At 44.5% G+C, this 21,624-nt stretch overlaps 1 protein-coding gene and 2 pseudogenes across 2 annotated transcripts in view; all 3 read left to right on the top strand.

Annotated features, from left to right (window-relative positions):
* The first annotated feature begins 15,103 nt into the window (after positions 1–15,103).
* LOC147957571 (uncharacterized) overlaps positions 15,104–21,624 on the top strand; it is a 36,699-nt pseudogene continuing 30,178 nt past the window's right edge. The window contains exons 1-2 of the transcript XR_015612097.1: positions 15,104–15,260; positions 15,343–15,425. The product of XR_015612097.1 is annotated as an uncharacterized LOC147957571 (transcript). The remainder of the gene's footprint in view (positions 15,261–15,342; positions 15,426–21,624) is intronic.
* On the top strand, positions 18,952–19,910 carry LOC147957573 (disease resistance protein RPM1-like). The gene has a single exon (XM_087537489.1). The coding sequence runs from the start codon at positions 18,955–18,957 to the stop codon at positions 19,777–19,779; it is 825 nt and encodes a 274-aa protein (XP_087393615.1). The 5' UTR covers positions 18,952–18,954; the 3' UTR covers positions 19,780–19,910.
* LOC147957572 (disease resistance protein RPM1-like) lies at positions 19,779–21,419 on the top strand (annotated as a pseudogene).

The following is a 21,624-nucleotide window of genomic DNA, read 5'->3' as shown; positions in this document are numbered from 1 at the left end:
ACAGGTAACCAGCAAACTCGAACATGGCCTAGTATAAAAAAGAAAAAATAAACTCGAACGGATTCACCAATGACCCCAAAAGCCGCAAGCGAAACGGGGGAAGGATGATAAAAAAATGCATCGTCGGCCCGCGCCACCCCTTCGCTGCGGCCAGGGTCGCCTCTCCGTCGAGTACCCCTTTGTTGCCTCTCATCCTCTTCCGCCACCGGCGGGAGTCGCTGGGATCTTACGCAGGTAGGATTCTCCTTCCACCACACAACTGTCGGGTAACCATGGTCCGCCGACATGGGCACCTCTGCCTGCGCCTCCGGTGCCACTCCTCATGCCGCCACGCTGCTTGGTCCAGAAATCAGCAACGTCGCCTAAGTCCACCTCGCGGCCCCCATGCACAATCCCTTCCATTTCATCCACGACGCTCCCGTCGAGCACCGCAACAACCCTACCATCGATGTCACCTCCTCAAACTGCGGCTCCGCTCGCCACTCCTTCTCCAACAAAGGCGAGCGGTTCCCTGGTACCGAACGCGGGTCAATTGTGACGTCCGGATAATCAAGCTACAGTAAACCTCTGCTAAATATGCCACGTCACTTCGATTACTGTCGCTAATCTCATGTTAGTTCGAAACCAATTCAAATTCAAATTCAAAATCCAGCAAACAATAAAAGTTTTCGAATATTAAAACTAAAATGTTCGAAGTGAACGAGATAGTGCATAGGTAATAATGATGGAGAAACCACACTTTTATGAAGTATTTAAATGCACTAAAATAATTTAAACAGCAGCATAAACAATCAAATAAATGCGTTTAATAATTTATAAAATGTTAAACTATTTTATTAGGGGTTAAACTTTTGTGGCAGTGCGTTTAGTGGTGACACAAATTTAGGGATCATTCTTGTATTTTACAAAACTAAAATAAAATATAAAACAGTAAAAAAAAGATAAATAAAAAGAAAAGTAAAACAAAAATAAAGAAAAGGAAAACCCCCCTGTGCCACTGGGCCTTGGCCCACCAAGCCAACCCCAGGCCGGCCCACCCTGCCGCCTTAACCCTGGCTCCCCCCGAAACCCTAGCGCCCCACTCCCCCACTTCCCCTCCCACATTTCGCTCCTCCTCCCAGATCCAGATGGGATCGGGGGAATGAACCCCGTCGCCCGGCCATCACCGTCCCCGGACCGCCATCGCCCGCCGCCGCCTCCACCTCGTCCATCGTCGCCTGGAACGCTACCTCCCTCTACGCACCTCGTCCCCAACCCCCTCCTCGACACCCGTTGCCCTGACCCTACGACACTGGTGAGGCCATGGCCTCCACTTTCTCTCTCACGCGCGCGTCACCTCGTCCGGCACCGCCGGCGCGCGCTCGTCGCGCCCCGCGTCGTTGCCCCGTACACCGCGTCGTTGCACGGGCCAAGCACCGGTCGCCGCTCCTCCCGCCCACGTGTCGTGCCCGCCCGTCGCGCTCGCGCGCACCTTGCTGCGCCAGTGCGCGTCCTGCGCCCGCGCTCGCGGCACCCCGACCGCACGCTCCCGCTCCGCCGTGGCCTCCCCCTGCCGCACGCATGTCCGAGCTCCGCCTCGCCCTGTTGCTGCCAAGCGAGGCCGCCATCGCCTTAGGCCTCTGCTCGCCATGCCCGACCTCCCTCCTCGGCGTCCATCGCACCGCTCCGGCCTCCCCGTGCGGCTGCCCGCTCCTCCGGCGCCGTCCTCGCCCGGCTGCGCCACCGTGACCTCCTCCCGCTCGCGCCTGCTGCTGCCATGGCCGCACGCGCCGACGCGCCTCTACCCCCCTGCTACTGCTCCTCTGCCGCCCGCACTCCATCCCCTGCGCCACCGACGCCGCCGCGCCGTGACCTGGCCTCGCCCCGCCGCTTCCTGCGAGTGAGCGCCCGCACGGGCGCCCGTAGCGCCTGCTAACCCGCATCGGCCCCTGGGCCTATGATGTGTAGGCCCCGCCCACAGAACGTTTTAGTTAAAAATAATAATAGTAAATAATTAAATTAAATAAATAAATAATTAGTTTGATTAACTTAATTAATCCTTTTAATTAATCTAATTAACTCATGTTAATTAACCGAGACACTTAGTTAAAACTAATAACTCTGATTAGCTAATCTGTGACATTGACAACCGGGACCCACGCATCTGTTGACCCAGTCAAACCCCCTGTTGACTGCTGACGTCATGATGACGTCAGCATGCACTATTTTGGATAATGTTGAATTAAATAAATTGTAAAAATGATTTAAAACTTTAGAAAATCATATAAAATAAACCGTAGCTCAGATGAAAATACTTTCTACATGAAAGTTGCTCAGAACGACGAGACGAATCCGGGTACGCAGACCGTTCATAAGCCACACATCCCTAGCATAGAAAACACGCAACTTTCCCCCTCTGGTTCATCTGTCCGGAAATGCGAAACACCAGGGATAGTTTCCCGGATGTTTCCCCCTTCGCTGGTATCACCTAGTACTGCGTTAGGACACACCTAGCACCGCGTATTGCCATGTTATGCCTTGTGTTGCTTTGATTGCTCTATTATTTATTGTGTTCCCCCTCCGTTACTTCTTTCCGGTAGACCCCGAGACTGCCGGCGACCCCCAGTACGACTACGGTGTTGACGACCCCTCTCTCTTGCCAGAGCAATCAGGCAAGCCCCCCCCCCTTTGATCACCAGATATCGCATATTCTCCTCTATACTGCTTGCATTAGAGTAGTGTAGCATGTTACTGCTTTCCGTTAATCCTATCATGATGCATAGCCTGTCCTTGCTACTACTTTTGTTACCTTTACCTGCAATCCTACATGCTTAGTATGGGATGCTAGTATTCCATCTGTGGCCCTACATTCTTGTCCGTCTGTTGTGCTATACTATCGGGCCGTGATCACTCGGGAGGTGATCATGGGTATATACTATATACTTTTTACATGATACATGTGGTGACTAAAGTCGGGTCGGCTCGTGGAGCACCCGCGAGTGATTGACGGATTGGGGGCTGAAAGGACCTTTGTCCCGACGGCCCTCTGGGTGGATCTTTGTGGCGGAGCGACAGGGCAGGTTGAGACCGCCTAGTTGAGAGGTGGGCCTGGCCCTGGTCGGTGTCCGCGGTTACATCATTAACACGCTTAACGAGATCTTAGTATTTGATCTGAGTCTGGCCATTTGGTCTATATGCACTAACCAACTACGTGGGAAAGATATGGGCACTCGGTGTCGTGGTATCAGCCGAAGCCTTCGTGACGTCAGCGACTAAGCGGCGCGCGCCAGATTGGACCTCGTAACGTGACTTCCTTTGTAATGGAGGTTGCTAGGTCTGCTTTCAGCCGCCCACGCAACGTGCAGGTGTGCTAAAGGCGTTAGGCCTAGACCCCTGTGCGCTTAGGTTTAGACCAGCGTGCTGACCTCTCTGTTGTGCCTAGGTGGGGCTGCGACGTGTTGATCTTCGGCGGCCGGGCATGACCCCGAAAAGTGTGTCCGGCCAAATGGGATCGAGTGTGTTGGGTTATGTGGTACACCCCTGCAGGGAAGTTAATCTATTCGAATAGCCGTGATCTTCGGTAACATGACGAGTTGGAGTTGTACCTTGACCTTATGACAACTAGAACTAGATACTTAATAAAACACACCCTTCCAAGTGCCAGATATAACCCGGTGATCGCTCTCTAACAGGGCAACAAGGAGAGGATTGCCGGGTAGGATTATGCTATGCGATGCTACTTGGAGGTCTTCAGTCTATTCTCTTCTACGTGCTGCAAGACGGAGGCTGCCAGAAGCGTAGTCTTCGACATGATTAGCTATCCCCCTCTTATGCTGCCATTCTGCAGTTCAGTCCATCGATATGGCCCTTTACACATATACCCATGCATATGTAGTGTAGATCCTTGCCTGCGAGTACTTTGGATAAGTACTCACGGTTGCTTTTCTCCCTCTTTTCCCCCTTTCCCTTCTACCTGGTTGTCTCAACCAGATATTGGAGCCCAGGAGCCAGACGCCACTGTCGACGACGACTCCTACTGCACCGGAGGTGCCTACTACTACGCGCAGGCCGCTGGCGACGACCAGGAGTAGTTTAGGAGGATCCCAGGCAGGAGGCATGCGCCTCTTTCGATCTGTATCTCAGTTTGTGCTAGCCATCTTATGGCACCTTGTTTATTTATGTCTGTACTCAGATATTGTTGCTTCGGCTGACTCGTCTATGATTGAGCACTTGTATTCGAACCCTCGAGGCCCCTACCTTGTAATATAATGCTTGTATGGCTTACTTTATTTGTAGAGTTGTGTTGTGATATCTTCCTGTGAGTCTCTGATCTTAATCGTACATGTTTGCGTGCATGATTAGTGTACGATTGAATCGGGGACGTCACACCAATCCACCACGAGGGGGACACACTATTCTTCGAGCGGCTGGAGTACGCCAACAACCCCTCCATCACTCTCTTCGTCGACATTGTGGAGGTGAAGGCGCCCGGAGGGGGTTGAATACTTCTTCTTATACATAGCAGATTTCTTCTCCGCGGACCAGTACTGCCTCTCGGGTGACTACAACAGCGTATGTACCCTCGTCATGATCGCGCGGGACTACAACATCCTTCCAAGCCTACTCGTGTGGCTTCCCGCCAACAACGTCGTCATGGGGCAGCTTAAGTGTCGAGCTCTCTACATGCATGGCATCGACCCCAACAACCCCTCTCATTTCCCGTTAGACGACGACATCAGCGACTCCTCTTCGCATCACCACATCAGGAGCCCTAGGATCTCTAACGGATTTAGGAACCGATCCCCTCTTCCGGCACCTACTCCTCTCGGTGTGGTCTTGACGACACCATTGTGGGTGAGCCCCATGTTTACATCCCACGCCGGAACAGCAGGCTAGCCAAGATGGCATCTGACTCCTGCATCAAGCCGCGTCGCAGCGCGCGCTTGGTAGAGCCTAGAGCGTGAGCTACTGTTCTATGGCTCCATGACTTCCCGGACCATGCATGTGAACGCAAAAAAGCTGGAGCTCTCCGTCGCCTCCAAGGAGCTCTTGGAGGAACTGGTGCACGCGGGGCTATGCAACAAGGACGGCGACATCACCTCGAATGACACTGACCCGGCATCCTCATCTTCTCTCGCAGCGGTCGCTGCTGCTTGCGGAGCGCCCGCTGCTAATGTTGCCGACATCACGTACTCTTCTGGTGGTGCCAGCACCCCATGACCGCACAATGTAACTTTGACCATTGCCTCCTGCTGCTTGGGGGCAGTCCATGGGAGGGGTATGTTTGTTGCTCGTTTCAGCTCCGTGTCGGCTCGAGCTCGCCGTGTGAGACGCATAGCTTTTGGATGGTATCCACCCTGGACTGCTACCCCCGTAGTGATAGGTTTAGCTCATTTACTTTACTTTCTAGCTGTGTGCCACTAGGGCTAATGTTCTCGTGTAATCCCTGGCTAGTTCGGCACTATCCTGTAATCGGCGCTTCTTATGTTTTATATTGAATTTTGCCTTCTACTAGATCATCTGATGGAACGTCAGAGGCCTCGGTGACTGAAAAATGTGCGTAGATCTTCTTTGAATTATCATCCCTTCGCCCTTCCATCATGCTCATTCAGGAAACGAAGCTCTCAAACCCACAAATAGTCAAAATATGTGCATTCCTCCCCTGATTTTTAGATGCACACGATCACCTCTCTGCGATCCACTGGGGGCATTCTTTCCGTGGTTAACTCTAGATCATTTTCTCTACTAAATTGAACACACCATCAATTATCCTCCTCTCTAATTCTCTCATGCCTAGTTTCACAAAAGCAAATTATAGTAAAAAATGTCTATGCGCCATCTTCTAGAGCCTTAACCTAGACTTCCTTGCAAAATTAAATCATATTGAGCCTCTATCCTGTTTGCTAATGAGACCAACCAATATTTTCCACTGTGATGATGCCAATGCTTTAAACGACACTATCGATATCCAAGCTCTTCTTAAACTTCCACTTTTAGATCGTTAGTTTCCCTGATCTAACAAACGCATCAATCCCCCGCTGGAAATGCTCGATAGGGATTTTATTAACTTGGCCTAGGATGAACTCCTCCCCACTCATCTATCCCCTCTCTCTCTCTCTCTCTCTCTCTCTCTCTCTCTCTCTCTCTCTCTCTCTCTGATGCTCTGCCTCGGATCACATGCCTCTGTTTGTTTTTTAGTCTAAACACACTTCACTTTATTAATCAAGGTCCAAATACATGGGAATACAGTTTATATCAGTAGGATTGAGGAGCCAAAAATGGCGTCCTAAAGGAAGACCTAAAGTGTGTTTAGCGAGGATATGAGCCTCATGATTCGTGTCACGATATTCGATGATGAAGGTCCATTCATGCCACTGTGACGATGTCGCATTTATCTCCTTTATGATGGGTGCCTACTAGGGCTGCAAATGAGTCGAGTTCGAGCGAGTTGGACTTGGCTCAGCTCAACTCATATGAAAATTCGAGCGAGCTCATACCAACTGAAGCTCAAGGTCGAGCTATAGAACATGACTCGTGCTCAGCTTGTAACGATCTCGAGTCGATATCGAGCTAGTTTCGAGCTAAATGAGACGATAAAAATTATAAAATCTACAACTATTATTTCAACTAGATAAGGCACAACATGACATAAAAAAGCACTACAAACATATTATTCCAATCAAAACATTATTCAGAGATTCTTCATTTATTTATAAACTATAGTACCAACTAGATGATGTGAAAAAAAGGCTAATTCCAACCGAAGGTACATCCATCTCATCATGCTCGGGAGAGCTCATCTTGGTGGATGAAAGAAAAGAAAAATGATATGCTTGAGAAATTTTGCCAGAAATGACAGGATATTTAAGACATGGCTGACCACGTACCATATAAGACCTAAATTTTCTCTACACTTAATTAAGCTTCCATGTTTGCTGGTAAATAAAATGAAGAAAAATCCTATACGACCTATATGGTACTCCCTCCGTCCCAAAATTCTTGTCTTAGATTAGTCTACATAGGGATGTATCTAATACTAAAATATGACTTGATACATCTGTATTTAGACAAATCTAAGACAAGAATTTTGGGATGGAGGGAGTAATAAATTATCCTATTTCCATTTAATATATGCCATGATCATTTAACATAATTATATTATGCTGAGCCATCGAGCTAAAATCGAGCGAGCTAGGATTGGCCCAACATTAGCTTGTTTCTCGACCAAGCTACAGAAATTGTTCGTACTCAGCTTGTTTCTTTCCGAGTCGAGCCAAAAAACAAGTCGATCTCGAGTGGCTCACGAGCCTCGAGCTTTTCTTGCAGCCCTAGTGCCTACAGCCCTCTTAGCCCTTTCTTGATGTTGGTGATAACTTCCTCACAATCCGAGTCTATGATCACATGCCTCTGTTAGTTCCAATCTCTTCAAAAATACCATCCTCCCGCCTTTTCAGATTCGAAAGATTCTGGTTAACTCTAGATTCGAAAGATTCAAACGGTTTTGCTTTCGCGAGAGACACGGATGTGCTTTCGTGAAAGGCGTGGTCGTGCCTCTCAGAAACAGCTTTCGGAAAGGGAGAAAAAACATACTCTCGGTTCGGTTTGTTTGTCCGGTTTTTTGTGAAAAAAAGTTTGTCAAAACCAATCAACATGAGATCTAGTTTTCAAGATCTCGACGCGAGAAATCCAACAATGAAAACGGTTCGACATTTGGATGCACGGTTTAAAAGATAAAACATTTTGATAAATGCAGCTTTGAAAAAAGGAAAAACTTCCAGGTTGTGACAAGCGGCAGACATGCAACGTGCCACTTGTCACAACCTGAGGAGGGTGGAAGTGATCTTTGAAAGGAGTGCTCCTTAATTAGTGATTTGGGTGTCTTGTCCTGACGGGGATACCTATATGGCAGGCAACGTAGCTCGCAACCCCACTCCCCTAACGCGGGGGTGTACACATGGCCCTGCCCATTTTCCTTTTTTTTTCTTCCTTTTTTTCCTTCTTTTTCATTTTTCATTTTTATTTTTTTCCAATTTTTATTTTTATTTTCTGTTTTCTTTTTTGATTGTCTTTTTTCTTCTTTAATTTTTCATTTTTTTGTGAATTTTATTTTCAAATTTGTAAACATATTTTTGTTCAAGGAGTTCAAAAAAATCATCAGTGTAAACAAATTTTCGTCAATTCAAAAAAATTGTCATTTCATTGAAATTTTGTTCATCAGATTTAAAAAATCTTTATCAAAATAAAAGAATGTTCAATGAATTCGAAATTTGTTCCTTGATTTTCAAAAAATGTTCATTAAATTCAGCATTTCTTCATCGAGTACAAATTTTGTTCATCAAGTTCGAAGAAAATGTTCAACGAGTTCAGAATTTGTTCATCAAACACAAAAAAACTTGCCTTCAAAAAATGTTCATACAAATTACCACCATCCTTTAAAAATCTATTGGTCAAAACTTGCCTTCTAGAAACAATGCGGGAAATTTTGTTCCGCTGGCCGGCGATGAAAAAACATGGTTCTTTCACACTTACGCAACCAACGTTTCAGAAACAACAAAATATACACCCTTACTAGTCAAGGATAGATTTCTTTCAATCTCCCTCCCTCTCTCTCTCTCTCTCTCTCTCTCTCTCTCTCTCTCTCTCTCTCCTAGAATTCGAACTTGGAGGTATAATTACCACCATCCTTTAAAAATCTATTGGTCAAAACTTGCCTTCTAGAAACAATGCGGGAAAATTTGTTCCGCTGGCCGGCGATGAAAAGACATGCTTCTTTTACGCTTACACAGCCAACGTTTGAGAAATAACAAAATATACACCCTTACTGGTCAAGGATAGATTTCTTTCAAATTCTAATCAGGGTAAAAAAATGTTCAATAGGATTTCGATCTCACATCACTATAACCGAAAACAGTGCCACAATTCTTTCTCTAGACTCACCATTCACTCAAGAAGAAATTCATGATGCTTTTTTCCTAATGAACAATAATGTAAGCCTACGGACCGATGGTTTTGGCCATGCTTTTATCAACGATATTGGCATACCATCAAAAGCACCATCCTACCTTTTTTCGATGCATATCACAACCACTTGGTAGACATAGATGGATTCAACCCTACCTATATGGTTCTCCTGCCCAAAACACATGCTCCAACTTCCCTGGATTCCTTTCGACCAATTTCCCTTCAAAACTACACACCCAAAGCTAGCTCCAAGCTCCTGACTAACAGAATAAACCTTTGATCCCACTACTTACCCACACCGATCAGACTAGTTTTCTTCACGGGAGAAACATTACAGGAAATTTCATCTACGCAACAGACCTCATCACTATGTGCCACACTCAGAAAAAATGATGGTCTATCTCTTCATGCATGTTTCTTCTCACAGTCCTTCTGCCACTAGATCCCTGACATCCTTTATACCGGTAAAACGGTGGTTTTTTTATGGGGTGGCGGGTCCCTGGATCCATTGCAAAAAAAAAAACAGATTACGTCAAGGAGGTCGGATATCACACTACCTATTTTATCATTGTCGTTGATCTCCTCCAACGACTCATTGCAATAGCTTTCCTCCCTAACATCCCCTGCCACCCTCTTAAACCAGATTCTCCGCCAGTCAACCTTCAATATGTGGATGCATGAGCCGATGCTAACCCATCCATTACTCTTAAACGAATTCTTGACACATTTGCCCTTGCCATAGGTTTAGCATTAACTTCAACAAAAATGATTTTTCCTCCATCCATTCGGAACAAATATCTCCTCTACCATTGCTTCTGCCATGAACTATGCACAACAATTCTTCCCACTAATCGACTTAGGCCTGCCACTGTCTCCCACAAAACTTCCAGTTACTGCCTTTGACTCAATCATATATTGTTTCAAATGTTTCTTATTTGGTTGGGCTTCTAGGTTGCTTTCAAGAGGGGTTCGTCTAACAAAATAAGTCTCTGAAAATTATATGCTCTACCTAGAAATTCCTTATGGTCAAACAAGGACCCGTGCACTGGTCCTAGATGTCTTATGGATTGGAACAATGTTTGCAAACATAAGAAAAATGGTGTTATGGGCATTAAAAAACTACATATTCAGAATAGTTGCCTCCTAAGGAAGTTTGCCTTAAAACTTCTACAAAACCCTGACCTACCTTGCGTCCAGTGGTACCACTCAAACTACACACATTATTTTCTCGAAGAACATAGAACCCACCTTATATCTAGAAAGTGATCAACAAACAACTACCCACCCTCATTGATTGTACCTTTGTCCTAACAAATGATGGTCTCTCTACTTTTTTTGTTAGACACTTGGCTTCTAGACTTAGCCACTGTCTGGAATTGTGCATTATTTATCTAACCCGCGAAACTGTCTTACAACTGTTGTCGCTCGCAATTTGCATGTTTCCCTTTCACTCTTGCAGGATATCTAGTCTTCGACCGTGCGGACGAGCCTTCTCTTATCCATGGTCTGCCTTTCCCTCCAAGGAATGCCTACATGATCATCACTGATGACACGACTATCGACCGCAAGCATGCGTTCATTGGTCCTCGACTGTGCCCATCAATGTGAAGATCTTCGGTTGGCTTCTATTTAAAGATAGGATGAAAAAAGGCAACATGCACCACAAGAACATTGCCCTAGATGTGCTGCCCCTTGTAAAGACATATCTCACCTAGCTCTACTTTGTCTGACCGCTTCACAAGTTTGGATCGATCTGGGACATCTTCCTGATCCTGACTTGCAAAATATATGGAAGTCTAACATGCCACTTGGCCTAGATCCAAACATCTGGCCTTCGGAGGCTCTTCCAGTTCTTTGAAAACTATGGTATTCAATAAATTCTTTCGTCTTCTGTGTTCAGTTCTATACGTCCAAGACCACCATTAGAAAACACCGTGTTCAACTTCTCACTGTGGATATTCAGATTTACAAAAATTACTCTGCGTGACGTCGCTATATCAAAGATATTGTATCTCTCTTCTAAGCTCTAGACTCTTCCCTAATGTAATGACAGACTATGGTTTTTTGTAATTCAGGTGGGGAAGCTCTCCGCCCCAGTGACCGTTAGAATTTTTCTTTCAGATGTAAATAATTGTAGTGAACATTTCACTGGAGCACATGAGAAGAACAAAACTAGTTTTTGATATAGAAAAAAAGACACAAGACTCGTGAAGCATATGAAAATTTGGAGAAATCAACAGATCTTCCACTTGCTATGCACAAGAACACCGACAAAGAAGAAAAATTGATGGGTGGTATCATGATGGGACTTACTTGGTAGTCCGCTTACAAATAAGATATGCTTTAAAGTGAAACTTAATGACAACTAACACAAGATATAATCATGCCTTCATGCGCGTTGGAAATCTTCCGGGCATGTGATATATCAATTGTACATGCCCCCTCCTTGCTGTCTCCTTGCTTGGTCTAGCAATATAAATTGTGACTTTGCTAGGCACAACATTCCTTGTAGCACGTAGCATCAACCACTCTTTTTTCCTCAAGGGAAAAAACTAGCACCAACTACTCCATGGCATAGAAGACGAAACTCTTGTAGTAATACAAAGCATCTAGTTTGCTTCCATCCCATAAGAAAACACCTTGTTATTCATGTTTGCTTGTTACCACCGTAGTTTCTTTTTGTCATGGTTAAACATCAGATAGATCATAGTATTCAGATGTATCGGGAACACATGGGAATTGGAGACATCGGGAGAGAAGGAACCATTTCTCGACGAACCCGACAACCTAATACCTTCTCCGGTTCTGCAGGTACTCCAACAAACATGCCTCCTACTAGCACTATGTATAAACCATTTCTTGAAAGATGATAGGGCTATGAACTTAATTGACAAGGTCAATCAGCTCTTGACGACGCAGATCGCATTGCGGTGCATTAAGAGCCATTGCTCAACCATCTGCACGGAGTTTAGCTCTTGTGTAGCGCTTCACGATTGGTGTGGTGAAGTCATTCCTCCTGTTCGAGAGATTGTGCCCATTACTTTCAGAACGATATCATGCAGTGTGATCGGTACTTTCTGAAATTCAGGAAACATGAATGCCTTTTTTTCAGGAAAAACACATGGAGACCTTACATAAATCAATAATTCATTGTTTTAGCCATATAAATCATGAATTCATGCCGTGGAGGAAATTTTCACCTGCTATGGCACATGGTCACACGAGACCCTTACGCCCAGAATCAACAAAGACGAATTGTGCCTATAGAAAAGAAAAATAAACCCCGAACGAATCAGCCAACAACCCCCAAAGCTGCAAGAAAGAGAGATGAAGGAAGAAAAAAATGCCATCGTCAGCCCACGCAGCTGCCTTCACTGCGAGATCTGCTCTTCGCCGAGTGCCCCTCGCCACCGCGTTGTTCTCTTCCGCTGCCGAAAACGCCGGGATCCTCCGCATGTAGGTTTCTGCGAGGTTGTCAGAGAGAGAGAGAGAGAGAGATCACGCGGGGAAACTCTCCTCCCTGGTGATGGTTAATTTTTTTTAAACAAGGCCTTGATATTTTTAAAAATATCATGTGATTGAAAAAAAGTGACATGCTATTTTTAAACAAGGCCTTGATATTTTTTTAAAAATGGCATGCTCTTAATAACAAAAATGTCATGCTCTCAATATAAAAAATGGTATGGTCTCACAAATAAAAATGCAATGGTATATAAATTGTAGATGCCATGGTTTCTACAAAAATGTCATGGTTCCTACTCAAAAATGCCGTGCCACCTATAATATAATTGCACGTGGCAAGTTTTGGAAATTTGTCCACTAAACAAACATGACAACTTTTGAGATTTGTACAAAAAGGCTACATGACAAAAAAATTGCACATGGCAAGTTTACAAAAAAAAAATGTTCTCTAAAAAACATGGGAGCCCATTGTATTTCCAGGGATTTTGTTATTTTCCAAAGATGGAATTTTTTGGAGTTTCTGGATTTTTTCGGCCAAAATTTTTAATGGAAAAACCGAATTCATCTAAGCTTCAAAACATATGAGAAGTTTGATCAAAATGTACACAAACCGCTTCCAGTCCAAGTGGTGAGCCATAGTTTTATGGGAATGAAGAAAGAAAGGAGGTTGGCTAGGAACATGAATATAGCGAACGTTTTTCTATAGCTGACATGTATCCTTTCCGTGCTTCAACATCCGTGACCAAGATCCAAGGGTTCCTGGAGCGTTCGCTGGAGAGCACCAAATATCTTACATTGGCCACTTAGATATTAAAAAAGGAAAAAAAGCTTCCATTTGCCTCACACTTTTGAGAATGCCGACAAGGAACGGTGACTATTCAACAGCATCACCACACGTGTACTTGAATTCCTCCTGCAGATAAGGTATGCTTCATAGAAAAATTGAAGTATGACTAATTGAAGACAGAATCATGCCTTTATGGGTAATCTTCTAGGCATGTGACATAGCAGAAGTACACGATCGATCGCTGTTGTCTCCTTGCCTGATACGACTCTATAAGTTGCAACTTGGCGGGGTACAAATTTCCTCATAGCAGCCGCAACAACCACTCACTCTTTCATCAAGAACAAAAAGCAGAACTAATTCTAAGAATTTGGCCGCTTGCATCCCATAAAAATTAGATTGTGATTCACCTATGCTCGTTACAACGTCTTCTATTCGGACCAGCTAGCACATCAGATAGGTGAGAATCTAAGATGTGTTGGAATCACGAGGGAGTCGGAGACATCAGGAGAGAAACAGTTGTTGTTGCGCAAATCTAGCACCCTAGGGTAGTCTCCTAGTCTCCACATAATCCACCATGCATGCCTCCTAGTAGCACTTGGTATACAAAAATTGCCTCTGCAGCCATATGGCCGTGGACTTCGCGGACACTATCTCTATGTCCTCGAGGAGCTACACCATTCTACAATGCACTTAGAGCAATACCCTCTTCGGTGTATCATACTGCTAGTTTAGCGAAACCTTGTGATTCGGGGGAGAGGGTATACTCGCGATCTTCACGAGGACGTAGTGTTTCTTCATCCGTTCTCCGCTCTACCCCTAAATGCATTGTCGCATCGGTCATGGCCCTGTTGCAAGCTCCGGCTATAATGTTTCACAAAAAAAAGTGGTCAAGGTTGAACTTTGTAAACCACGAACCTCTGCATAAATCATGAAAATGTTAAGAGTGTCCGGAAATTCCACCCCGAGAGCCCAGAATCCAACCGTGATCAGTGAACTCGAACGGAACCTATTGCAAAAAAAAAAAAAATCCAAATGATAACGCCCACACATGTGTCAGTATTTTAACTCGCCCACACGCGTGGATCACCGTCCAGTTGAGTTTGCACGAATCTTGACACAATAAGGCAGAATTTGCGTGCCACGTAGGGCGGGGCTGGTGTGTGGGCGTTGAAGAGTTCTTCCACACGCCCCGCAGCACGTGGTTTGCCAGCAGCACTGTGTGGGCGAACTAGTTTCTGCTCACAAAACCACCATCTAGTCCACGCGCGTGTGGGCGAATTGCTTTTCGCCCACACGACACTCATACGTTGTTGGATGGCAACTGCAATTACGCGTACATGACAACTAGGTAAACACACATGGCAACTATGATTTGTTGCTAGACGGCAACTGCAGTTGCGCATACATGGCAACCAGATAAACACACATGGCAACCGTGATTAACCATACATGGCAACTATGGTTGTACCACACGTGGCAACTAGGTAAACACACATGGCAACTACTGTTTAGCCATGTATGGCAACTAGTTAATCACACACGGCAACTATGGTTAATGAAAACAGATAGAGTTACCATACTTTCACAACTACATTTGACATTTTGGATAACTACATCTGCCATCCCGGATGGCAACTAAATCATCATCCCACGAGTATCTAATATAATTGTGCCAGGACTTGTGGGCATTTTTACTTCGTGTCACACACGCGGAGTGGAGATGAGTAGTATTTGTTGTGCGTGTGGCACGAAATAGGTCCGCCCTCACACGTGAGAAATTCTAATGTTCACCCACACATAGCCCGTGTGGGTTGCCTCCTGCTCATGCCAAACATAATGTGTGGACGGATGTCTAGTATGCTACACGTGTGGGTTTTATCGGCGTCCAAAAATAAACTGGAACGAATTCACCGACAACCCCTAAAGTCGCAAGCGAGAGAGAGGAAGGAAGAAGGAGAAGAAAAAATGGCCCCGTCGGCCCGCGTCGCCTCCTCCGCCGCGAGATCGGTTCTCCGTCCGGCGCCCCTCACCGTCGGAGCCGCTGGGAGCCGCTGGGATCCTCCGCAGGCAGGTTTCTGCTAGGCGGTCTGAGAGATCGATCGATAGATGGGTGGGTGGCTGCGGGCGCGTGCTCACCTCGAGATTCCCTGCAGGTCGGCTGCGACGGGTCTGGAGACGCGGATGCCCCTCCACAACGCGGTGTCAGCAGCGCGTCTTGGATCCTGCATCACCCGAGGTAAACCTGCGCATAGACTCCCTTCTTCTCCCCCTCCTGTTCTGCTGGTCGTTAGCTTACATTACATTGGATCTTGGTTCTCTGTGGGAATGGCTGTGCAGAGTAAAATTTGCGTGATTGATTTTGCACTATGACTATGAGGATTCTATTGTCAGTTAGTACGGCACGAACTGTGTTGATCTCGAACGCAGGAATCCTTCCTCAAATTTGATTGATTTCCCTTCCAAGAACACTGCTAGATACTGCATTCGGCAGGTTGCACATGTTGCGTTCATGGGAGGGCTTGCTGACACTGTCATGCGTATGGCTTTGTTGTTGAGATCATCTACTCATACAACATAAAATCCTAGATATCTATATTTATATCTATATCGATACCTACTATGAAAGGGAGATAATATTCTTGGTTTCATCCCACTTCATTTGGTCCCGTTTTAATTAATTTCATGTAGGCTATTTGGTTTCTTTACTTGCCACTCAGTTTGGCCCAATAGAGGAAGCCCATCTGGCAGCGCACTGTGGCCCAGGTTCGGAGAAAAATAAAATTGCCGATGGGAGGGTTCGATATCAGAACCTACCAACCGGCCACGCACGGTTTGTCCAACTGACCAAGCTAGAGATATGAATGCATTTTTTTCTCCCGTTGCAACGCACAGGCTTTTTTGCTAGTAAAAGTAAATCATGTTGATTCTGCAGGATAGATGAGCGTTTTCATATGGAAATGCACTAGTAATTTGAAGTGAGTTGGTGAATAACACGTGTCAATTCATGAAAATAACTATGTAACTGCTCATATTACGGTTGTACTGAAAAACAATTCCTTTTATACATTATATGACCCCATATACGGTAACCACATGTCACAAGAACACCTTGAGACTGCTATGCGCTAAATACCCGTTTACTGTTGTTATTCATTGTTCTTATTTTAGGCCAAATACCATATATTAAATATCACAAACCTCTGTAAAAACACCCTTATAGAAATTGAAAAAAAATATGCCGAAGGCTTTTCCCTCCTGAATCCACATGTGGTGCTTACTCACATCTGCCTATGAGCGTTCATCTCAATGGGGCAAAGTTGTTGAACCCAAAAGCTTATAGAAGCAGTGGCCAAGAAGTCGTTAATGTAGACCAGAAGATGATGGCTACCATGATTTGTGCCGCCACATAGAAGAAAACACCAGAGAGCGTCTATAGAACACCCCAGCTCCATCCAGATGAAGTCTGAGCAGCACAAAGCTCACACACTCGCCAATGAGGTCGAGGCTGGTCAACCTTTATCTGTTTGAATTGAAGCCGGAGTACCAAGACAGATAGCCACGTTGTCCGCTCTACAGGACAGAGAAATGACAGAAACATGCAAAAAGAAAAACCACAAGACCAGGAGAAACGGATCTGGGGACATATTATCTTCTACACTCCTCTCGATGATACGAAGAAGCTTCATCGGAACGAGTGCGAGGGCAGGGGACCTTATTCCATACTGATGGCGGCCCAATCGTCTCGCCGCCGCCGAACGAAGATAATCCCTAATACTTCCTCCATTTACTTATACAAGGCCACTATGAAATATACGTTTTGCATCTATATAAGACCGCCAACAATAATCGAGGAAAAATTAATGATGTTTTCTTATACTAGCAACTTGTTTAATACTACCTCTGTCTGGGTTTATTGATCCCCTTAGTATTTCGTGCCAAACTTTGACTAAAAAATTATAAGTTGTATGACAAAAAACTTATATTGTTGGATTCATATTTGAAAAAGGTTTTGAATGATACTATTTCAAGTGTATATAACTTATTTTTTGATAGTTAAATCAAAGGTCAAAGTTTAACACAAAATACAAAGAAGACTAATAAACCAGGACGGAGATAGTACTTACATGCATGCATTCATATTGACACTTAGCCACTTGCTCTACTCAGTTTTCTTGAATGCAGGTGGTGTATTAATGATCCCAGTAAACGAAAAAAATTGAGTTGCAAAACATGTATTAATTTACCTTGGTAGATGTAATTTGAGTTTGTGGCTTTATATATATAAAAATAGCGGGAGTATTATTCCTAACCCTACCACTACAAAACCGAAGCACTGGGGTCCCCATGCTCTCCTGTCGTTTAACCCTACCACTACAAGACCGAAGCACTGGGGTCCCATGCTCTCCTGTCGTTGGAGCCATAGCCCGAGGGAGAGGGGGCCCTTGGACTCACTGGACAGAAGAGTAGGTCCGCCGCTGTAGGTCAGGAGCAGGAGCGAAAAGAAAGGCGCAATATACGAGATTAACTCTTTGTTCTATGCTGATGTTAGACTAGCTACAATGGATAGTACTACCTCCTTCCAGGTTTAAAAGGCCGGCCGACCGATTCTACAGGACCAAGGTAGCGCAGCGGTACACAAAGCAACGCGTCTTAATTTGCTCCGATTAATGCGTTAACAATTAACCTTCCGCCAACTTCGCCAATCAGCAAGCCTGCACGCCACAAATCTCGCGGGCAGCCGTGCGGCCAGCCAACCAGCGCGCTCGCATGCCTGCTCTTTCATCCGTCCCCACGTATCCCAGAATGAATGCTTATTGATCCACGCGAATTACCACGGCGCCATAACTACCCGGCCTAAAAAATACGGACGATGCGTCGTGGCCTTCGGCCCTTTAAACCTGGAGAAAGTAGTAATACAGACTAGTAACATGTACATGTTATTAGTCTATGTTAGGCTGGTCATAGTGGGGTAACATAAGTAGTATTATGTATTTAGGACTCGCAAATATGCTTATATGACAGGCAATTAAATAAGAGAAAGATGATTACCGTAACATAGTAAATGTGATGCTACTATGTGTCATGCATGACAATAAATGAGACCATCTATGATACTAATCTATAATACTATGCATTATAGAGGTACTAACATAGACTAGTAACATATACTAGTCTAAGAGGGTGTTTGGATACGTTTTAGTCCCATGACTAAAAGTAGTGGGACTAAAACTTGCTAGCCTCACCTATGCTTGGTTCCAAATACTAAAAAGACTAAAATCAACTTACTGAGCATTAATTATCCTCCAAACCCTCCAACCCAGAACTCGCATGTGTTAAAAAAGAGGCATTAAATAAGGAGAGAGAGGGCTAATACATATTTTAGTAGGTTTCCTATAACTAAAAAATTTTAGCCTCAAGACTAGTCCTAGCCTCTCTTTAGTCAGGGGTGCTTAGAACTTTAGCCTCTAAAAGAGACTATTTTTAGTCAGACTAAAAATAGTCCCTTGGATCCAAGCACTCTCTAAGTTACTTCCCATTATGACCAGCCTTAGTATTGACTACTCACAGCGGGAGTAATATAGGTAGTAACACCACATATATCTAGATAAAATGGATGATGCGACAAGTAATAAATGAAGAAAGAGAGGCTTGTGGTAATATAGCTAGTTACTAGTAGTATGAGTAACATCACACATATCAAGACAATATGAGTATAGTCTAATAAATGTGTATAGGAAGGAGAGAGAAAAGTTTGAATGCCATGCATGGTTTCTATCTCTCAGAGGTATTCTGCAAAACATGTTCTAAAGTGTTTGATCACTGAATTTTATAAAGAGAGCAAATACACCCCAGGTAACATCGATCACATGGACACTAAATGTCTTCAAGATGTATTAAGGAGATTCCTAGAGGACAAGAAGTATTTAGTCATACTAGATGATGTTTGGGCTCCAGAAGCAGTCAATGACTTGTTTGGAGCACTCGTTCAAAATTCTAAGGGGAGTAGAGTCCTTATCACAACACGCATTGATGATGTGGCCCACCTTGCTTTCCAAGATAGAAGAATAACACTAACTCCTCTATCAAATAAGGAGCCATGGCAGCTCTTTTGTAAGACTGCTTTCCCAAAAGATACAGATTGCCATTGCCCCACAGAATTGGCAGAATTAACACATGAAGTAGTTTCCAAGTGTAAAGGTATACCTCTTGCAATTGTCACAGTTGGCAGGACCCTCTTTGTGCGTGACAAGACAAAAGAGGAATTCAAGCGAATACGTGACCAGCTTGACTGGGAGCTTCTTAATAATCCAAGCATGGAGGATGTTAGAAACATCCTTCACTTGAGCTTTATCTATCTTCCACCTTACTTGAAAGGTTGTTTCTTATACTGTACCTTGTTTCCAGAAGACTATCTTTTCCAAAGGAAAAAGCTTGTACTCCCTCCATTTTTATATACAAGTCCACAAATTCATAGTACAGGTACCAAGGAAAAATGTAATGCATACTTTGCAACCCAACTTTTGTCTTTTTTACTGGGATCATCAATACGCAACATGCATGCAAGGAAAGTGAATGGAGGAATTAGCTAGTGTTATTATGACGGCATGCATGCAAGTATTAAACAGATTGCTAGTGCGAGAAAATATCGTTAATTCTTTCCTCGATTACTGTTGGTGGCCTTGTATAGATGCAAAACATATATTCCATAGTGGCCTTGTATAAGTAAATGGAGGGAGTACGGTTATTGATAGCTGAGGGGCTCATCGAGGAGAGGGGTGAAAGCACACTAGAAGAAGTGGCAGAAAGCTACGTGAAAGAATTGGTTCATATTAATATGCTACAACTTGTTGACAGGAACTCATTTGGCAGGATAAAGAAAATCAGAATGCATGATATACTACGTGAACTAGCGGTTGTTTTGTGTGAGAAAGAATGTTTTGGTATTGCATATGATGAGGATAAACACGGTGGATCTTTTGATAATGATGGCCGTCGATTGGTCGTGCACAAACTAAAGAAGGAAGGACATTCACCATTCAGTCCCAAGTATATACCGGCTTTCGATCTGTCATCGCATTGGACCACAATATGCCATCTTCCACTCTTCCGCCTCGGATAGGGGAGAAGGCTAGATATATGTCAGTGTTGGAGTTAAGTGACCTGCCAATTGAGAAGATTCCAAATTCTATTGGGGATCTTTTCAATCTCCGACATTTGGGTTTGCAGAATTCAAAGGTGAAGCTGCTCCCGAAGTCAATTGAGAAGCTTTCAAATTTGTTGACGTTGGACCTATATAGGAGTAACATAGAAGAGTTGCCTATTGGGATAGTCAAACTGCAGAGGCTTATACACTTATTCTCTCAGAAAGCAAGTGATCGATCTGAGCGAATTTTCAGGTGCCTCAGTGGTATATGCATCCCCAAGGTTTTGAGGAACCCGAGGAACCTGCAGACGTTACAAACATTGGAAGCACAGAGTGGTTCCATTAGACATTTGGGTGAGCCGGGGCAGCTTAGAAGCTTGAGAATATGGAATGTGGAGGGACTCTACTGTGGACACCTCTGTGAATCTCTAGCTCAGATGCAATCTTTGTCCCACCTAACTGTGGGCGCGAGTGATGAGAATGTGATTCTCCAGTTGAATGCTCTCCCACTAAACCTTCAAAAGTTACGGTTGAATGGACAGCTAGATGAAGACACACTGGACCAGTCTCCTCTCTTCCAAGAGGCAGGGCGATACTTGTATTCATTGCGTCTATATTGGTCACAGCTGAGAGGAGATCCTCTTCCTTCCCTTTCTCGGTTGTCAAATTTGACGGAGCTAAGGTTCAGCAACGCCTACAACGGGGAGAAGCTGGCATTTCTCACTGGGTGCTTCACCAAGCTGAAGAGACTCATTTTGCGAGACCTGCCTAGTCTGAAGTGCATGGAGATACATAAAGGTGCCATGGCGAGCCTAGAAGAGCTGACACTTTGGAACCTCAGCAACATGATGGAGATTCCACCTGGTCTTGAGTTCCTTGTGACCCTCCGTGTTGTAACCTTTTATGAAATCACCCCAGAGTTCTTGAAGTTGCTGCACAACTGCCCTAGAATCAGAGGTACAAGGTGGTGTACCACCACCTTCGTTCTCTCGTGCCACATTAGATATCTTCTCTGTATGTTGTTTCCGTGTTTACAGTATATAATGTAATCTCTGATGAAGTTGGGCTACTTATGTGTCCTCTTCTTCTGCAGCATAGAAGCACTGCAGATCGAGATACATGTGAATCATAGAGTTCTTTTATAGATGAATGGCGTCCAGAAATGTTCGTGCATAGTGGCAAAACCTGAAGATGATTATGTGCATCAATCGATGCCGATGCCGGGGTTATTCTCCTTTTCAAACAAATGATTCTGAAATGTATGACAAAGCTTTGCTTGAGATAAATCTCT

The sequence above is a fragment of the Triticum urartu genome, chromosome 7A, assembly GCF_056163025.1.
Source record: "Triticum urartu cultivar PI428250 chromosome 7A, HENAU_Tu73, whole genome shotgun sequence".
NCBI lineage: Eukaryota > Viridiplantae > Streptophyta > Magnoliopsida > Poales > Poaceae > Triticum > Triticum urartu.
The sequence above is the reverse complement of the archived record's forward strand: the minus strand, read 5'-3'. Positions and strand labels throughout refer to the sequence as shown.

Bases quoted from the DNA above. Each gene is read 5' to 3' on its own strand.
- LOC147957573 (XM_087537489.1), top strand. From the start codon at position 18,955: ATGGTTTCTATCTCTCAGAGGTATTCTGCAAAACATGTTCTAAAGTGT.